Source organism: Pundamilia nyererei, unplaced genomic scaffold (assembly GCF_000239375.1).
Source record: "Pundamilia nyererei isolate P.nyererei 1_Seehausen unplaced genomic scaffold, PunNye1.0 scaffold00069, whole genome shotgun sequence".
NCBI classification, from domain to species: domain Eukaryota; kingdom Metazoa; phylum Chordata; class Actinopteri; order Cichliformes; family Cichlidae; genus Pundamilia; species Pundamilia nyererei.
The window spans coordinates 2427630-2443972 of record NW_005187470.1 but is presented as its reverse complement, the minus strand read 5'-3'; the positions used below and the strand labels follow the sequence as shown (position 1 = coordinate 2443972).

Below are 16343 nucleotides of genomic sequence, written 5' to 3'. Positions count from 1 at the left end.
GCTTCACAGTCGGTCAGAGCAATAGCATAAGACAGAATAAAAAAGAAACAGTTAAAAGGAGGGCAGGAAACAATATGACAATTGTTTGAAACAAAAAAAAAACATAAGCTAAATGAAAGATGATCAGTGATTATGCTCTTCCAGCAACTTAATGTCTTTTGCACTCTCCGACATGCATGAAAAGCTATTCAAACTCTTTGACACTTAAATGTTAGTTAGACTTAGTTAATCCAGGATTCTAATCACTTGTGGAGACCGTGAGCATGGAGCCTGTCTGAAGGACACGTGTAGTTGCTGTATTACCAGTGGAATGCACTAGTGCCTGTGCAGACAAGACACTACGGAAAAAAGGTGATGTAAATGCACAGGGAAGTCTGTGTGAAGCCTCACTGAAACTCTAACACAGGAGTAACTTTTGAGGAAATGTGACCAGGGCACCCATATATGAAAGGAACACAATTTTCCTAAGTGTTTACATAGATACAAATACAGATAGGCCATTTAAATGTGATGTTCCACAAATGTAACTTTCCTATCACCAATGGCATTCAAAATTTTCAGCAACCATGGGTGTGTTCATACATTTAGCTAAAGGAAGTTTGTTTTTATCTTACTGAAAACGGACATATCTACCAATGTTTATGAAACACTTTCCGATGACTACAGCTCTAAGCTAGACGTCTTTGCGTCCTTGGATAACAAAGTAACATTTGACAAACAGGTATATGTAACAGGCATCGTGATGATTTGTGAGCATCTGTTTTCTCCAGAGGTTCCAGTACAAGTCAATACAGTTTGAACCACACTGGCAAATGGCAATATGACAGGATGCTGATGATTTCTGACTCATCACATTCATACACTCGTTTCATTTTCACCACAGGAACTCCAAGACTTGCAGGAAAGTTCAAACGTGTTAATCAGTACAAATAGAAGTTGAAAAACGTTTTTAATTTGAAAAAATTCAGATGTGTGTAAATCCAAGGTTAACGTTACCCAACCTCACTTTTTCTCCTCCGCTCAACTGGGCCGTCCCAAAGACAGCAACACTTAAAACAAGACGTCGAAGCGCTCTACCTTTGTCTCGCTGGTGAGCCAAGATGGAATAGCGTGGAACCACTTAGCTATGCACTGATTGAATAGGCCAGCTGTCATTTGTCTTATCCACCATCTCACAGCAAGCCACTGGGGGCTGTACTATTAGAACTGCCTCACCAGGCAGCATGAGCCATAGTTAATATATAATTCCCTTTCAGAATGAACAATAGCAAAGTCATACTGACCTCCAATGAGAAACCAAGAGGATGATGGGCAAAGATTTGGCTATGTAACATCATCTAATTAATACTAAGGAAATATAGAGTCAATGAACAATACACCTTCTTTATTTGGGGGGTGGGAGGGGTCAAAAAGCTTCGCATACTACAAAAAGCCAAATAACAGAAACCTACTGGGAGAAACGCTTTACCTAAACCAGATATGAATCATCAGTGTGATCTAACTGGCAGCCTCAAGCTTTGCGGACATCCAGGTAGAGCTGGCTCGCAGAAAGAGGAAGATGTTCTGTTTACAGATCTGTAGGACAGCTCAATAAATGCAGTACAGCTGTATTAAATGGGGAGAAAAACTTCAGCAGGATGAAGTCCCAGGTGGAGGCTGTATTCTGCATTCCGCATGCAGACGAAAACAAATAATCCGAAAGCACGATGCACAAACTCATAAAATTGGAATTAATGGTGTTAGCTTAGTATTCAGTCTCCAGGTGACTGCTCGAGAGAGAGAGTTGCACACTCCTCAGAGTCAGCACAAATAAAAAAAATTAAAAAAAACCACTTGTTAGCATACAACCCAACACACACACGCAGACACATTGGTCATGCTGCCAAATGGATAGGTGAGACATAAAGAAGGCATCACACTGCCAAATGAACTTCTACGGTTTAATGTATAGATGGTTTACCACAAAGAACTTTTCTCTTTAGAAAAGGTGAGAACGACGTTTCTTAAATGGAATGTAAATGACTGCAACGGCTAAAAATAGGAGGATTTTTTAATATATATTTCACACCAAATAGCCGCAGCGAGGGCTACGCAAGCAGAGTAAAATATGAGAAGTGAATTTTAAAACATATGGTTGCTATTCATGAAGCAACCCAAACTAGCCTTTAATTGAGGCCATATTTGTCCTACTGCTTGCATGACAATTCGTACACAACGACTGCATCTCTATTTTCTGCCACAAGCGTGTTACTTGTCACTAACCTATTCTAAATAAAAGCAATCTAAGGCTGTCAATCTTCCACGAAACAGTTCAGCTATACCAGTCATACCCCCCACCAGAGCTTATATTTAGAACTCGGCGGCTTATGTGTCCACTTGTCCTTTTCTGTAAGCGTGCAATCTAACCTGCAGGAATCAGCACTTCCTTTTCCACCAAACCTACAGCTGAGTAATTGCAGTTCACATGCATTTGTTTCTGCTTCGTTTTCTGAACTGCTCTTAAGTTAGATTAAGAGTTAATTTACAAAAAGAGAAGCATCAACACGTGGAAAACATTTCTCGGGAAAGCGCATGCTTTCATACACCATTTGCGCTGAATTCTCAAAAGTGATGTGTGAATCCAGTAAATAGTCCTCCATAGTGTTCCCTGGTTAACTTTCTAGAACCGCAACCTTCTGAAGTCTCTCTTAAGGAACAGAAACATCCACGATGAAACAGAATTAATGAGACAACCCTTGAAATTAGCATCAAAAAGTATTTCCGGTTAATTCATCACAGAAATGGGAGACAGCTAAACAACCTTTCCCTAGGGCCATGTTAAATCATTTTCGAGATGCCACCAGAATAACTAGGCTTCAGAACTCCTCATCCCTTTAATTTATGCTGGGCTGGTTGGCATTTGACAAGGAAAGCACTGTGTACTGAAAATTAGCTCAGGGTCAAATGAGATATAAATGTAAGTGATTGACCTTTCTCCTCTTTTAAGTATGAGCATGGGTCAAAACGTAACTCTACTACTTCTTTTTATTTCACTCCATCATAAAAAAAAACCAACCCAAAACAAAACACAAAAACTAGTCTAATCAGCTGAGTGACGTCTAGGCAAGTTTGCAGCATTCTGCAAATGCCGCTGAAGCTGAAAACATTGTTTAAAGAAGGAAGTTAATCTAATGCCTCGGGGCAATCGTTATCTTTACAAGAAACAGAAAAAGCTATGTACTCTGCAGCCTGTAGTGAGACAGGGGGAATTCTAGAGGCGTTATTAACATAAAGCCAAGGTGCTTACACACAGTACAACCAGGTCCAATCAAAAAGGAGTTTTGCCCCAAATTATGTCCATATACAAGTGGAGAAAAGATTTAAGACTAGAAACACAGTTATACTCTGCAATAGCCTTGAGCCTCTGGTCATTTTTTTTTTTTTTAGACTTTTCATTTTTAAGTGGTCTTGAGCAACAAGGTTTTTCTTTGGACATTAGCTGCTTTTTAACACACTTTCAGTCCAGTCCTTACATCTGACCATTGTCAGAGGATTTCTTTCTTTCTTTTTTGTCTTTAAACCGCTTAACAGTGACCTGTGAATCATTCAAGCATAAAAAAACCTAATTCAAGGGATGAACCAGTGTTGTGTCTGCACATAACAGACAAAAGAACCAATCTTAAACAGTGTCTTTAGGCAATTTGTCAAAAGCAACACATAATTTGCTCCAGTTTTTTTTCGGTTGACTCTATGAACAATGTTGAAGATAATACATTATGACAGGCAGGTATTCCCCAAGAGCTATTAGTCTACGTTGTGTGGAGTGTCCTTAAAACATCTGAGGAAACTGGACGAGGGGAGAATAAGAAAACACTGGTGGTTTTGTCCTTTTCATAGAATCCGTTTGATTATGAAGGCTATCAGATTTTGATCCACTATAGCTTCATTTTTCATTCTTCAATGTCTTGCTAATGCAGGAAAAGCATGCCTGGATAGAAAAAACGCAACATGCACACTGGCAGTGATGGATTGGCCTCCCCAAAGCCAGAATGTCAACATTATTGCAGCATGGGGGTCATCTGTATATGTATATGTATATCATCCCTAGTGTTTCCATGGATGCACTATGTTTGCACTATTGTAAAATGTTATATTTTACAATATGTGAAGTTACGACTTCTGCTTAGCAAGATGCGATTTGCACAGCATTACTGAAGCTTCTGACACCTAATTCTTTCATAGAAAGGTTTTTTTTCGTCACTGTTCTTTGTGATAATGACCTGTAGTGTTGGCATTTATTACCATGAGATCAGAGAATTATGGTAGAATTAAGGTAGAATTATGGTAACTGTAGCAGAGATGAGAGCAGAAACTGCTCTGAACACAGGTTGAAGCACAGCTGAAGATGAGGTTGCTCTGCTGCATGCTGAGATGGATGCAATGGAGTCAAAGAATAAAACTTAAAAGGATAAACTCCTTCACTCTGAGGCCACTAACCTTGCCACAGGAAATTGAGCCACACCTCCCTTTTTTATTTCCAGATGGGTCCATTAGTCAACTGAAGGTCAGGTGACGAGAAATCAAAGTTTTGTTTGGCAGGTTAGTACAATGTGAATACTCAAAAGAAAGAAATCACAGGAAGTGAAGGCACTCAGTCATAAACATACATTATGGCTTACAAAGCTGCTCCCTGCTCACTATATTAGTTACATATGTTTAGCAGGAACTCTTAAGTGCACAATCCTTTTAAGAGGACATGTTAGTGCCCTCAGACAGTAACCTGGAACCTCTGCAAGCAAACATTCACCTTATTAACAAGAGATCAGCTGTATAATTCGAACCACATAAAGGTGTAGTCTAACTTTATCTTGGTAAATTAACATTTTAAAGACTCACTTTTGAATTTTCTGTAATGTAATGTCTTAACAATGTTACCTATAAAGAGTCCACTTTATCTAAATGATAAAAAGACATCAAAAGTTAGTGTTTGCAGTATATAAATCATTTTCATGTATAGTCATGAAGAACGATTCACCTTTCTACTAATGGTCTTAATATCCCGAGCATTAGATTTGTTGTACAATCATTTTTTCAGTTTTTAAAAACACCTTCACATCCAGTTTGGTGTGGGTGTAGCTGCTGCTGCTGCTGACAGACTCTGGAGGAACAAGCACATTGAAATATGCCACTTCAGATGTGTTCACACTATAAGCCTCAACCCTAACGCAAATCATCTGTTCCCCTTTGTTGACAATAACAATGGACCAATCCTGTAAAGCTACTGATGTAGCATTTTTTTCATCACCAAAGTAACACTTGTTACCAAGAAGACGATAAGAGCGTGCTGCCCAAACAACTGACCAGCTGATCCTGAGACTAGAGCCATACTGCTATAAAATTTAAGAAACCCACACATTATCATTACCCAACACGGATATATTACTAATATATTACTAAGTTTTACATGCAACAAAAACGGCTGGTTTACTAAAAAGCTCCTCTGGTTTTGTTCCAGGTTTGAAGTGCTTCGCTTTCCACGCAGTGAAGCATAACGATGAGCAGAAAGCTATGCAATATGACACCGAAAAACAAAAACAAATGAGAAAAACAAAGATTTATTTTGTTTCTGGTTATTATTGACACAAATCTAACATGGCTTTATACAAAGACTTGCTTGCATAAATACTGTAACGTGAATCGACCAGTATGAGGACAAAAACATGCGTAATCACTGCTATGCTCTATGCAAGAAGACAGTGCCATTCATTATTAATGCTTTTGTGGGAAGACAAAAGGAGACACTTTTCCCACATACACAAACAAAGCAGTGAGACCATTATGAGAGTAGTAAATGGTGTGAGAGAAAAAAAAAGTTTTGCTGAAACAGAAATAGGTCCTCAGTGAGCGCTGCTAGCATAAGGTGTCTCACCGACTGCTCATTAGTGCTACTTGGTCAACACATAAAGTATTAAAAGTGCAATGGCTGTGCACCCAACCAATACTGTGCAGCAGTGAGGTGGCAGCTGCTTCTCTTTTTACTAATGACTCATCCACTCTTCCATTCACTGAACCCTGAGAGAATTTTCTCCATGGCTTTTGAAGAATCTCAACTTTCAAGAACCGTTGCATATTTGTGACTAAACAGACAAGCATTAGCATCAGAACTGTAAACTTGTCACACTTCAAACGGACCAAAAAAATAGTGCTTTCACGTAACTGGCTGAACTCATCCATCAGTCAGCTTCAGTAACCCTCATACAGCTGCAAGCCCTCAGTCCCACTAATGGACATAGCCAAAAGTAATTCAGTATGTTGTGGGACATTAAAAATAACAAACTGGGGCACTGGTTTGGCTCACTGGGCAAGCCCAGGCAGCCCAAATGCAAGGCCCAGGTTCAAAATCGCCCCCAAGGACATTTACAACGCAACTTCCCCCTGGTTTTCTTCCAGCTTCCCCATCTTCTCTCCACTGTCCTTACAAATAAAGGCTAAAATGAAAGATTTCTAAAGAAAAAATCTGTCCTGTGGCACAATGAGCAACTTTAATCCATCAAAACTCAACAAGTCATGCAACTCTTTTCTTATATTCTGTGCATTACAGATTTCATCTTACCTCAACTTCCTCATGGTGGTTTTTTATTTTTATTGTTCCCTGTTCCATCCCACAGTCAAGTGGAATTACCAAAGAAATTTCAAAGCACTTCTTTTTTTATATTGCACACCTGGATAGGTATTATTCAAATGTATCTAAAGCCAAAAAGTAAACATGTGAAAAGATGTGGTTTGTGCCATTAGTGTCATTTTTAAAGGCTGCATATTAGTGCCTAAAGCATGGTAAACCTGTTAAACAAAGACAAAAAACATATCAGTAATATAATTCTAACATCTCCTGGATGTATCTGATCAAGCCTTTTTCCTACAGGAAAACATAGCAAACGCAGCCCTTGTAGCAGTTTCCCTTTAAAGCTAAGTTTTTCTGCATATCATTCATAGTTACAGTTACTTTTTGCGACGAGGTTCGATACTGTTGAGTAAATCCCCCCCTAAAGGAGATGGTGGAAGCTAAACGGCACAATGCTCTTCAGCCAGGTTTCAAACTCTTAGATGAGCTGACAATAAGCAACTAACAGCGAAGGCTTTCCCTGGTACAGAAGACGAAAACACAAAAGCAAGCATCAAACTTCACAGTTACAAGTCCAGCGTAGCCTAGAACTAGCTAGTTAGTTTGTAGCGGAGGCCCCATAACACAGGAAACACCGCCGTACTAGGCGCGCCTCTAACAATTCCCAATCCACACACACGCGCACACACACACACAGTCCTCTTCCTCACAAAAGACAGACAATCCTTGTTTTGCATTTCATGCAAACCAGCTGGCACATTCCCCACTCGTAATATTTGCATTCCACTAGCTTTTGGCAAATTTGACCACGAGATCCCGCGTACAGCCCCACGGATGGGAAAAACTCAGCCGTTCGCTTTCTAATCACAAATCTTCCCTAACTTGTTCAATCTGAGAGCAGAGAGCTAGGGCGAGCTAGCGATGGAGCATGCAAGTTTTCTTACGTACCAACTCCATACTTTTCCTTTTTAGTGGGCACCCAGCGAGACATTCTCAGTGTCGAGGCTTCCTCGAGTTGTCGCTCTGCCTGTTAAAAAAGGTCCAGACGTGACCTCTTGTTATTAATGTAGACTTCTTTTTTTCAGTTTTCTCTGAGCTTTGGGGAGTTACTCCGAGCAGCCATTTTCCACCAGTGACAGGACGCTCCGCAAGGGGGAGGAAGGGAACACAACTTTTTCACCCTGCAGGCGTCCTGTGAAACTCGCGGCGCTGGTCGTGCTGTGACGGACGCTGCTACATGACTACTGAGCTGCATGAATGATTAGATGATTGCAGGTTAATCTGCGAGGGCGTAGAGGTATTATTATATCATAAAGTAGTTATAATTCAAGGTTGATGTTAATTTTTTTTTGTTATTTTGTTTCAATATCCACATTACGTGGCTACAACGTAAACAATTTGCTAATTGTATAATGCAACATTATAAAAAGCCATCTGAAGACTACTATATGCAAATGTTATAAGAAAATCAACTTTACCAACAGGGGACTGAATTAATAAATGCGATGATAACTACAGAAGACTAAACTTAATAATAATATCACTAATGGTGACAGTAACATCCATTTGTGTCAGGTTTAAATAAGTGCTTCATGTGCTTTAGAGAGTCACTGAAAATAATAGAATAAACGCACAAATTAAACATGCTGCAGTCCTAACGTTTAATAGTTGACTGTAGCATTGGGAGACTTTTTTATTTTTATTTTGACCTTAGAGTGCATGGTGTTGAGGTAAAAAACGTTCACAATTACACACACTATACTCATCTGATTGACTCGACCGCAGGTTTAAAATACATGCGGTCAGCGTTCGTTTCCTTCCTTGTTTGCGCTTAATGCTAAAGGCGACCGTGATATTTCTGAGTAGCAATGCGCCGAATTAAGCAATAGAAGTGGCCTCTTAACCTCCTAAGACCCGAACTCTTCCACTGCATGCATTTTTAATTTCTCTTTGATATTTGGTCACATTGGGGCCCGATGAATGTAAAAACTAAGAATTACCAGATTTATTTATTTATTTTTACCTTATTTTTGTTATTAATAAAAAAAATAAGAGCCACATATGAGGATATTCATTTAAAATTGTGATAGAACAGTAGCAGTATAATGTCCTCATGAGTGGATACCAGGCCCTTGTAGAGCAAAATTCAGTATTTTGGTGTAAATAACCCAAAATGTGACGTCCACATATGTGGACGCCAGGTCCTAGGAGGTTAAAGCTGAGGGTGCTAAACAGATGATACAGAAGTGATGCGTCTGCTTCACACGCTCGAATCTGCTCAGCTTTATTTATCTTTTCTGCACAACTGATGCATCCTACTCTTAGATGCACAAGTCTCTCAACTTATGATGACCCTCCCACGGTTCACTATCCCACAAACACTTTTCTCCATCCCCTTTGCTTTCTCCCTCCTCTTCAGGTTGTCATATTAAAGTCGTGCCAGCAGAGGGGGCTGCCGCTTTCAGACTTCTTCGCCTATGAAAAAAGTTACCTTTCGTCTATCTGGTCAAATTCTGTCTTTTACTCAGTTGAGTTTTTCCATTTGTTTTCGTGTTATCTCCCAGGCTGAGCAGACAAAATTATGCAAATTGCTTCAAATCATTGCATTTTCATTCTACATGCGGCTTCTCAGCTTAAAAACGTTCCCTCAAAGCAGGCCATTGCAAATGATAGACATGACATCTCTGTCTTATCTTTGTCTTTTTTTTTATACATTTGGAAAATGTAATTCCACCCAGTGATACTGAGTTGTTTTGAAAGCCATGTAGGGACTGGTAATCCGTCGAGAACAGTGAAATTCATTAAATGTCAAAGCGGGTGCCAGTTTTCTTTTCTTTTTCTGTTTTTTGTTGTTGGAAGAAGTTGCATCTTTGCAGATCTGTGTTTAAAGATTAAAGATGCCCCCTGAATAAAATCTGAAGCAAAATCCTTCTCCCAGCAAGTTTTCCCAACTTGTAAATATCCTTCTCTCGTGCATTGCGTGACATCATGTGGGTCACAGTTACTTACCCAAGAAACACTGGGCCATTTTAAGACAGTCTTGCTAAAGTCACATGGTCTGGATAGAAGCTTGAGGATAGCAATGCCTCATCATCAGCCACCAACCACGAGATCACAGGGAAGAGACGAAACAGGGGGAACTGAACAAAGAGGATTTGCCAAAGCAGTAAGTGAGTCGTGGATTAACATGGATAATCTGCTCATTAGTGATGCTCTATCATTTGAAAGGACTCTTGAATGTCAGGAAGTTTGCCTTTTAAAATATTGAATACTGTATTTGGCTTGCTGTAACCTAAAATCAGATGGTTTAATCCCTTCAAGATGAATGTTAACTTCGTTTAAATGGAGCTCTTGTTACGTCAGGCATCACATCAACAAGTGTTTGTTTTTCGGCCCGCCTCTCCCTCTGTCTCTTCCCATCTTCCTCTGTGTATTGGATGTTGAGCCCTTGTGCTCAGTAACTCTTTTGTCCTCCAAACATTCCCTTATACTGCTACTTGCTGCTTGGCTGGAGACAGTACCCGCTAGCACCTACTTTATATCAACAAAGGCAGTGTTTACTTCCTAAACACTAAAGAGTGAGAAGAACTGGATTCAAGTGAAAAAGGACTGTACGTCATTGACTGGTGAGTAACACCACCATCATGGAATGAAATTGATAATAACTGTTGTGAGTCTTATAACCTAAAATAATATATCTGAAACTCTAATTCTGAACATTGTTCTCATATGTTCTCAAAACAGGAACTGTGACAAAGATGACCTTGATCATTACTGTAACTGGTGATTCCTTGCAGTGCATTTCTAGGATGACTCTTGTCAAGAAGTCGGCTTGAGCCGGGAGTTTCTCATTAATACCTCCACAGTAAACGGCTTTTGTTGAGGAGCTGAAACTTGAGAGCTGTGAGTGGTAACCTAAGCTCCAGAGGGATGACTCTCCGTAGGCCAGCTGCCCACCTAAGGAGGACTCCAGGTTGGAGGAGATCAGGAGATGAGTCCTACTGGGAGAGCTTGATGTCAGAAGGGCCCGCTGTTTCTCATCCACCACGTGCACCGCGGCCCCAGAGCGCCATTGAAGGTGGCCAGCTGGACAGCTGGCTAGAGCACCTGCAGGCTATGCAGAGCAAACTTAAAGCCCCAGCTCATAATCAGGCTCGAGGGTTCAATGACCGAACAACATCCATGCCTGTTCTGAACAAAGAGCCAACTGGACGTGCTTGGAGACACACGGGTTTTCCCTCTTTCAGCAGGGTCTCATCTTCATGTGAGAGTTCAAGCCTATGTGACAGCTCGCTGGGCAGCCAGGAGTCCCTCCAGACTGGGATTTTTTCACCTCCGGAGCGCAGAGGAAGCTGGGAGAGAGCCCATATCATGCAGGCTCCAGAAAAGGAACAAGCCGAACTTAGTTATCTTTCTCCAGTCAAAATTGGATGGCTGCCAATCCAAAGAAGAGTGATGATGGTTGCAGACACTTGCAACCAAAACCAATTTTTGGACCATGCTCCCGGCCATGTAAGACACATAACACCTGGTACAAAAAAAAACCATTTGGCAATAGAATATTTTATGAAATTCTTTTATCTGCAGTTAAATTAGTGAGGACTGAAGAATGCAGAAAATTTGAGCAGTTGCACTCTGCACCTTTCTGGAAAACCAGTTAGAGTAACACAATTCTAAAACAAGCACTGGCAAAGACTTAGCTTGGATTTGGCTTTGGCAACATTTTGAATTGTGGGACTTTTGCATGTTAGTGTTGTGTATGCTCATGAAAGTGACGCTGCTTTGTGGCAGGCACTGTAGAGTAAAACACACAGAGTGCCACAGAGAGCCATTTGTAGTCAAGTCTCTGTTACCCAGGAAGAAGGCAGCGCTCTGGCATCCTTTGAAAACAGCTTACTCTGCAGGAACTCAGTGCATTCTCAAAAGGTTTACGACTCATTTGGAGCAATGTGCTCTGTGCCCAAAGAGAGAAGCAAGTCAATGTACAGAAATAATTTAATAGGAGCATCAGTAATCTGATAATATGGCTTTGAATTGATAAGTTGGTGTGCTGTAGAGATCTGACTGAACTGATGCATTAAGCAGATTCCTAGAGACTCCTGACTGATCAAAATGAGGTTGTTTATATTTTCAGTTGCTTCCACTCTAAAAAAAAAAAAAAAAGCTCTGAATGATTGTGGTTAAAACTTAAAACTTTAAGGGAGATGTGCTTTATTTAAGAAAATAGATACTCTCATGGCTGTTGGTTGACTAACTTTGGTGCCAGTTAGACTGAAAACCAGAGGAATCAGCTAACCTGATATTGTCGGACAGACATGGACTAGCTATACCTTTTCCCTTTTCAGTCTTTCTGAGAAGACCTGTTAGCTAGAAGTTGGCTGCTGTGATAGCATCGTATTTACCATGCAGGTCTTAGTCAGTATACAAAAATAGACATAGCCTCTTTGACTGAAAACATAAGCAACTTTGGAAGTGCTTTAAACATGGATCCTTTCTAATGGCCACTGGAAGCAAATCTTTTGCTAATGAGAATAAATCTGGGAAGTTTATGGGGAAAACAGACCGTTTTTTTGATCATCTTCCCAGTAAATATATTCCCGTTGAGCTTATGGTGTCATTTATTAGTTTGAAATCTTACTAAATATAACATGATGCACATTTTGAACATTTTGGCCACCATTAGCATCCAGAAGGACAATAAAGGTGGGTGTGCTTTAGAGCAGGTCTTCCTTGTTAGTGACACCTCACTTAAATTGTTAGTTAATATTAATCTCTGGCTTTCTTTTCATCTTCCTCCCATTGCCCCCCAACCAGGGATTTTCTCTCTACTATTGTAGGGTCTTTTCCTTACAATATAAAGTACCTTGAGGGGACTGCTGTTGTGATATAAATCAAACTGAACTGAACTACCCTATCAAAGTGCAGACAGATTAAAATCCACCTGACATAACATCTCTTTTGGAAAAGCTAAGATGCTAACAGCCAAAACACTTCAAAAATTGGGCTTTGCCTTTTCCCACTCTTTTGAATGTATCAAACACTGACCGAAAAAAAAATCTGTACTCCTAGACCAGTGGTTCTCAAAGTGTGTGGTGCGGCCCACTGGTGGGGCACAGAGTTATTAAAGGTGGGGGGGGGCAAGTTACCTGGCAGAAAGGTCATGCGGAACTAATGTTTAGCATCGGAATCACTTTTATGGCAGAACAGAGAAATTTGCGGCAGTTATGTTACTAATATGCGGATCCGCTAAAAAGCTGCAGCTGCATGTGTAAGTCGCCAGCTGCAATAAAGACGTGTACTAAAAAGTGCGTGCATGTGGTCGGGTCTGTCATGCATGCATGTCATTTACAGTGGTGCCGATACCCAGGACTGGGTCACTTGAGACCCGACCAATGTTCGCACTTTTCAGTACACTTCTTTATTGTAGCTTTTCAGGTACATCCTACACACATCAACAACAACAACAGGACCTAGTTCATTCTGTTTTAAGCCGGCGAGGCGTGATTGGGGATGCCGCTCAGGTGCGTCCGCTCCCCCGCAGCCGCAGCACAGACCACGCCCCGCCACAGCTCTGCAGTCAAAAACAGGCTCACTGCAGCCACTAAGAGTGAATAGTATTAAACTCTCACTAAATTATATATTTTTCATCTCAAGTTCACACTTTCCTGGATTACTTTTTTTTATAAGACTAAAACTGAACTTTATTTTTCCATGTTGGCAATTTTCACATTCTGTTTAACTTGTTCCATTTTTGCAGAAGTGGTGCAAACTAATGAAGCAGTCTAATGACAAAAGATACAAATAGTTGCTTGAAATGAAAGTTGTTGGTTTAAAACAAAAAATACTGAAGGATTCATTGGGAATGAGTTTATTATCTAAATAAAGTTGCTGCTAGGCTTTTCTGTCATTGTTTTGTTTAGATGGGGCTGAAAATATTTCTTCGTGCCATGTGGGGAATGATGTAAAAAGTTTGAGAACCACTGTCCAAGACGGTTATTACTAATGTAATAATAGTTTTTTTGTAATTTCTCTGCCACACTCTTTCTTTTTCCAGCTGAAACTGAAACAACCCATCACTCCAACATTTCAGAAGAATCAAGCAACACCTAAGGCACAGAGTACGTATGCAATTTGCCACTTGTATAACAGATGGGCTTTCAGCTGAGTGTAGTAAAACAAAATTCAGTTATGCAAATCTATACATTATGCAAGTGTTATAACTGAAAACCATACATAAAATAAAAGATTTAAAAAATGTAAAGAGTAGGCTATTTGTCTGTCACCAAGAAACGTAATTAATGGCATAATAAATATGGTCATAGGGTAACTATAGGGGCTGGGTTAGCTAGGAGGAGAACAAGAGCTTATTTCAGGGCTGACTTGCCACACAGTTTACTTGCCTGTAATCAGCTCCTTGCAGCAGTGTTGCCCCTGTCCTTTTTCAAATGTTCCACACCGACTGGCTGGATGATCACTTTAAACGACATCTTCTAAAACAAAGTCAATTTCAAGAACAACTGATCGTGACTGTTGTGCCACGGTGTTCTGGCAGTATTGCAGGCAAAGGAAATGGGCACTATTAGGCCTGAAAAGCTGATGAAAAAGAGGTAGGGGCTGGCATGGAAACGAAAGGGCAGAAAGATAAGACTGAGAGATGCTGACTGACTGGAAAAGTGGCCGTGTTAATCTTTGAGCATGACATCTAGCTCCATCTGGATTTGATCTGAGGTTTGATCTTTCAGCCTTGTTCTTGTTTATACATAGATTATCCTGACAGGGCTCAGGCTCAGAAATCAAAGTAATCCATTCATGACTTTGATAGACAGCATATTTTCAAAGATAAGTAAACCTCATTAATATCTTATAAAGGCCTAATTAAGCTGTGCCGATTAAGGTGGCATGACATTTTGTATTTATTATTATTAACCATTTTCAAATAGTATTTGATAGGTTAGATTGCCTTTTCACAATCCAGCTGTTATTTACCGTTTAGTTATAATTTCTGTGCAACACATACTTTTTCTAGAAACACTGCATTTAACACACAGCTTTTCCCAAGGTTTTCTGAAAAGAATAATAATTACCTCTCAATTAAATAATCCATAAATATAGTTCAGTTGAACAAAATAATAAATAGTCAGGTGCACACAATGGCCGAACTCAACATCAATCACCACCAGCGAGTTGAAACAGGAAACAACTATCTCTATGAAGGTCTGCATCCAAATTTGTTTTATTGCTAGTCACTTTTGCTCAGCCGCCAGTGGATTTAAGTACACAATTTCACACCTGAAACCGAATGAATTTTAAATCGCAGTTATTCCAATAAGAATCAACTCAGTTGCGCCGGAACTAGAAAATGTATTTCTCGTTATTTTTTCTCTCTCTCTCTTTCTGGTTGTTGCTGACAACAGAACAAGCAGAAATAGTTTTAATCAGAGCTGAGGTCTCATTGCAGACATTTAGTGCCCTCTGCCTCCATAAAAGTCACATTTAACAAACTTGAAATGGTCTGGTGTTAATGAGCAAATGATAATAAAAATTGGATTGTGTGCTTCAAGGGCCTTCGTGTTTGGACAGGGTGGTTAATTTTCACCCTGCTCACACTTACTTTTTCGATAAAACTCATGAGGATGATGAATAAATTGGGAGGGCGGGAACTCCAGATGGGTATTTGCCATATGGCCTTGCTTCTTTATTTTCCTCTGGGATATTAAGGTCAGCTGTTGATTCAGGGAAATGGCAATTTGAGCTCAGCTAGTAGAGGTAATGAGAGAAGCTTTTCAGGGTGTTGGGGTGGGGGCTTTCTACAGACAGAAAAAAGCTATGTTACGATTAAAGCAGGTGAAAGGAGGCGTTAGAAGGGCCAAAGTCCTTTAGGAAGTCGGAAGACATTTGTCTTTAGGTCTAATCTTGTTTGCAAAGCTCTGCAATTTTCACCTGCGCTCTCATTTTCTCCCTCAAACGGAAAAAAAAGAAGAAACCCAATACAGATTACACGCACAAGGGTTATCCCAAAGTGAGAGCATGTTACCATGGTAACAGCAGCAGGTGGAAACGCAGTCAGGGTGGCAGTCAGGGCTGAGAGGCAGACCAGTCAAGTTGCTGTGTCTCCTGGGTAAGGAGACAAGTGACTCTGGGGTGGTGCTAAATTCACTTTGCTGTGCCAGTGTCAATTATTGACAGTGTCAACATTGCTCTACAGTCACAGGAATGAATGACTTGCATGTTTGTGTGTGGCAAAGACAGAGAAAGAGAGAGAGAGTGCGGGCGAGTTAGGACGTGAGAGTATGTGTTGCAGAGACTGTGACAGTGGATCATTTGTTTTGCCTTGATACACAGATGCAGAGGTGGAGAGAAGTCACGCCGCTGCCACTGCTCTGGGTGTGAAGACGTGGCAGACACCTGATCAAGGCGCTCCTGTTATTAAACAGGTAACTGATAACAGGTTTTGAAATATAAAGTACCACATAGGTTAGGAGACAGTTTTACAAAGGAAGGATATGATGATGATTGTTATTATTGGGCCCATTTATGGCTGGAGATGCAAGGTATTTCTTTTTATATAATGAAGTTTTGTTGTTGTTGTTATCATGCTCACTTTTGCTCTTTTGCTTAAACCAAAATCTCCCATTTCTAACCAGGCTTGGCTATAGATAGATAGATAGATAGATAGATAGATAGATAGATAGATAGATAGATAGATAGATAGATAGATAGATAGATAGATAGATAGATAGAT

The 16343-nt window shown here is 40.2% G+C and overlaps 2 protein-coding genes across 6 annotated transcripts in view; one reads left to right on the top strand and one right to left on the bottom strand.

Annotated features, from left to right (window-relative positions):
* Positions 1-7851, bottom strand: part of dock1 (dedicator of cytokinesis 1) — a 195263-nt gene extending 187412 nt beyond the window's left edge. For 2 of the 4 annotated variants that reach the window (XM_005736499.2, XM_013911671.1), the window contains exon 1: positions 7550-7851. In XM_005736499.2, coding sequence (XP_005736556.1) covers positions 7550-7592 — 43 coding nt within the window. In that variant the 5' untranslated portion in view covers positions 7593-7851. The remainder of the gene's footprint in view (positions 1-7549) is intronic. The other 2 variants (XM_013911672.1, XM_005736500.2) reach the window with 1 other exon arrangement.
* Positions 7852-10082: 2231 nt separating this feature from the next.
* Positions 10083-16343, top strand: part of cunh10orf90 (chromosome unknown C10orf90 homolog) — a 16894-nt gene continuing 10633 nt past the window's right edge. For both annotated transcript variants that reach the window (XM_005736496.1, XM_005736495.1), the window contains exons 1-4: positions 10083-10227; positions 10346-11113; positions 13656-13719; positions 15944-16035. In XM_005736496.1, the coding sequence (XP_005736553.1) occupies positions 10532-11113; positions 13656-13719; positions 15944-16035 (738 nt within the window). In that variant the 5' untranslated portion in view covers positions 10083-10227; positions 10346-10531. The remainder of the gene's footprint in view (positions 10228-10345; positions 11114-13655; positions 13720-15943; positions 16036-16343) is intronic.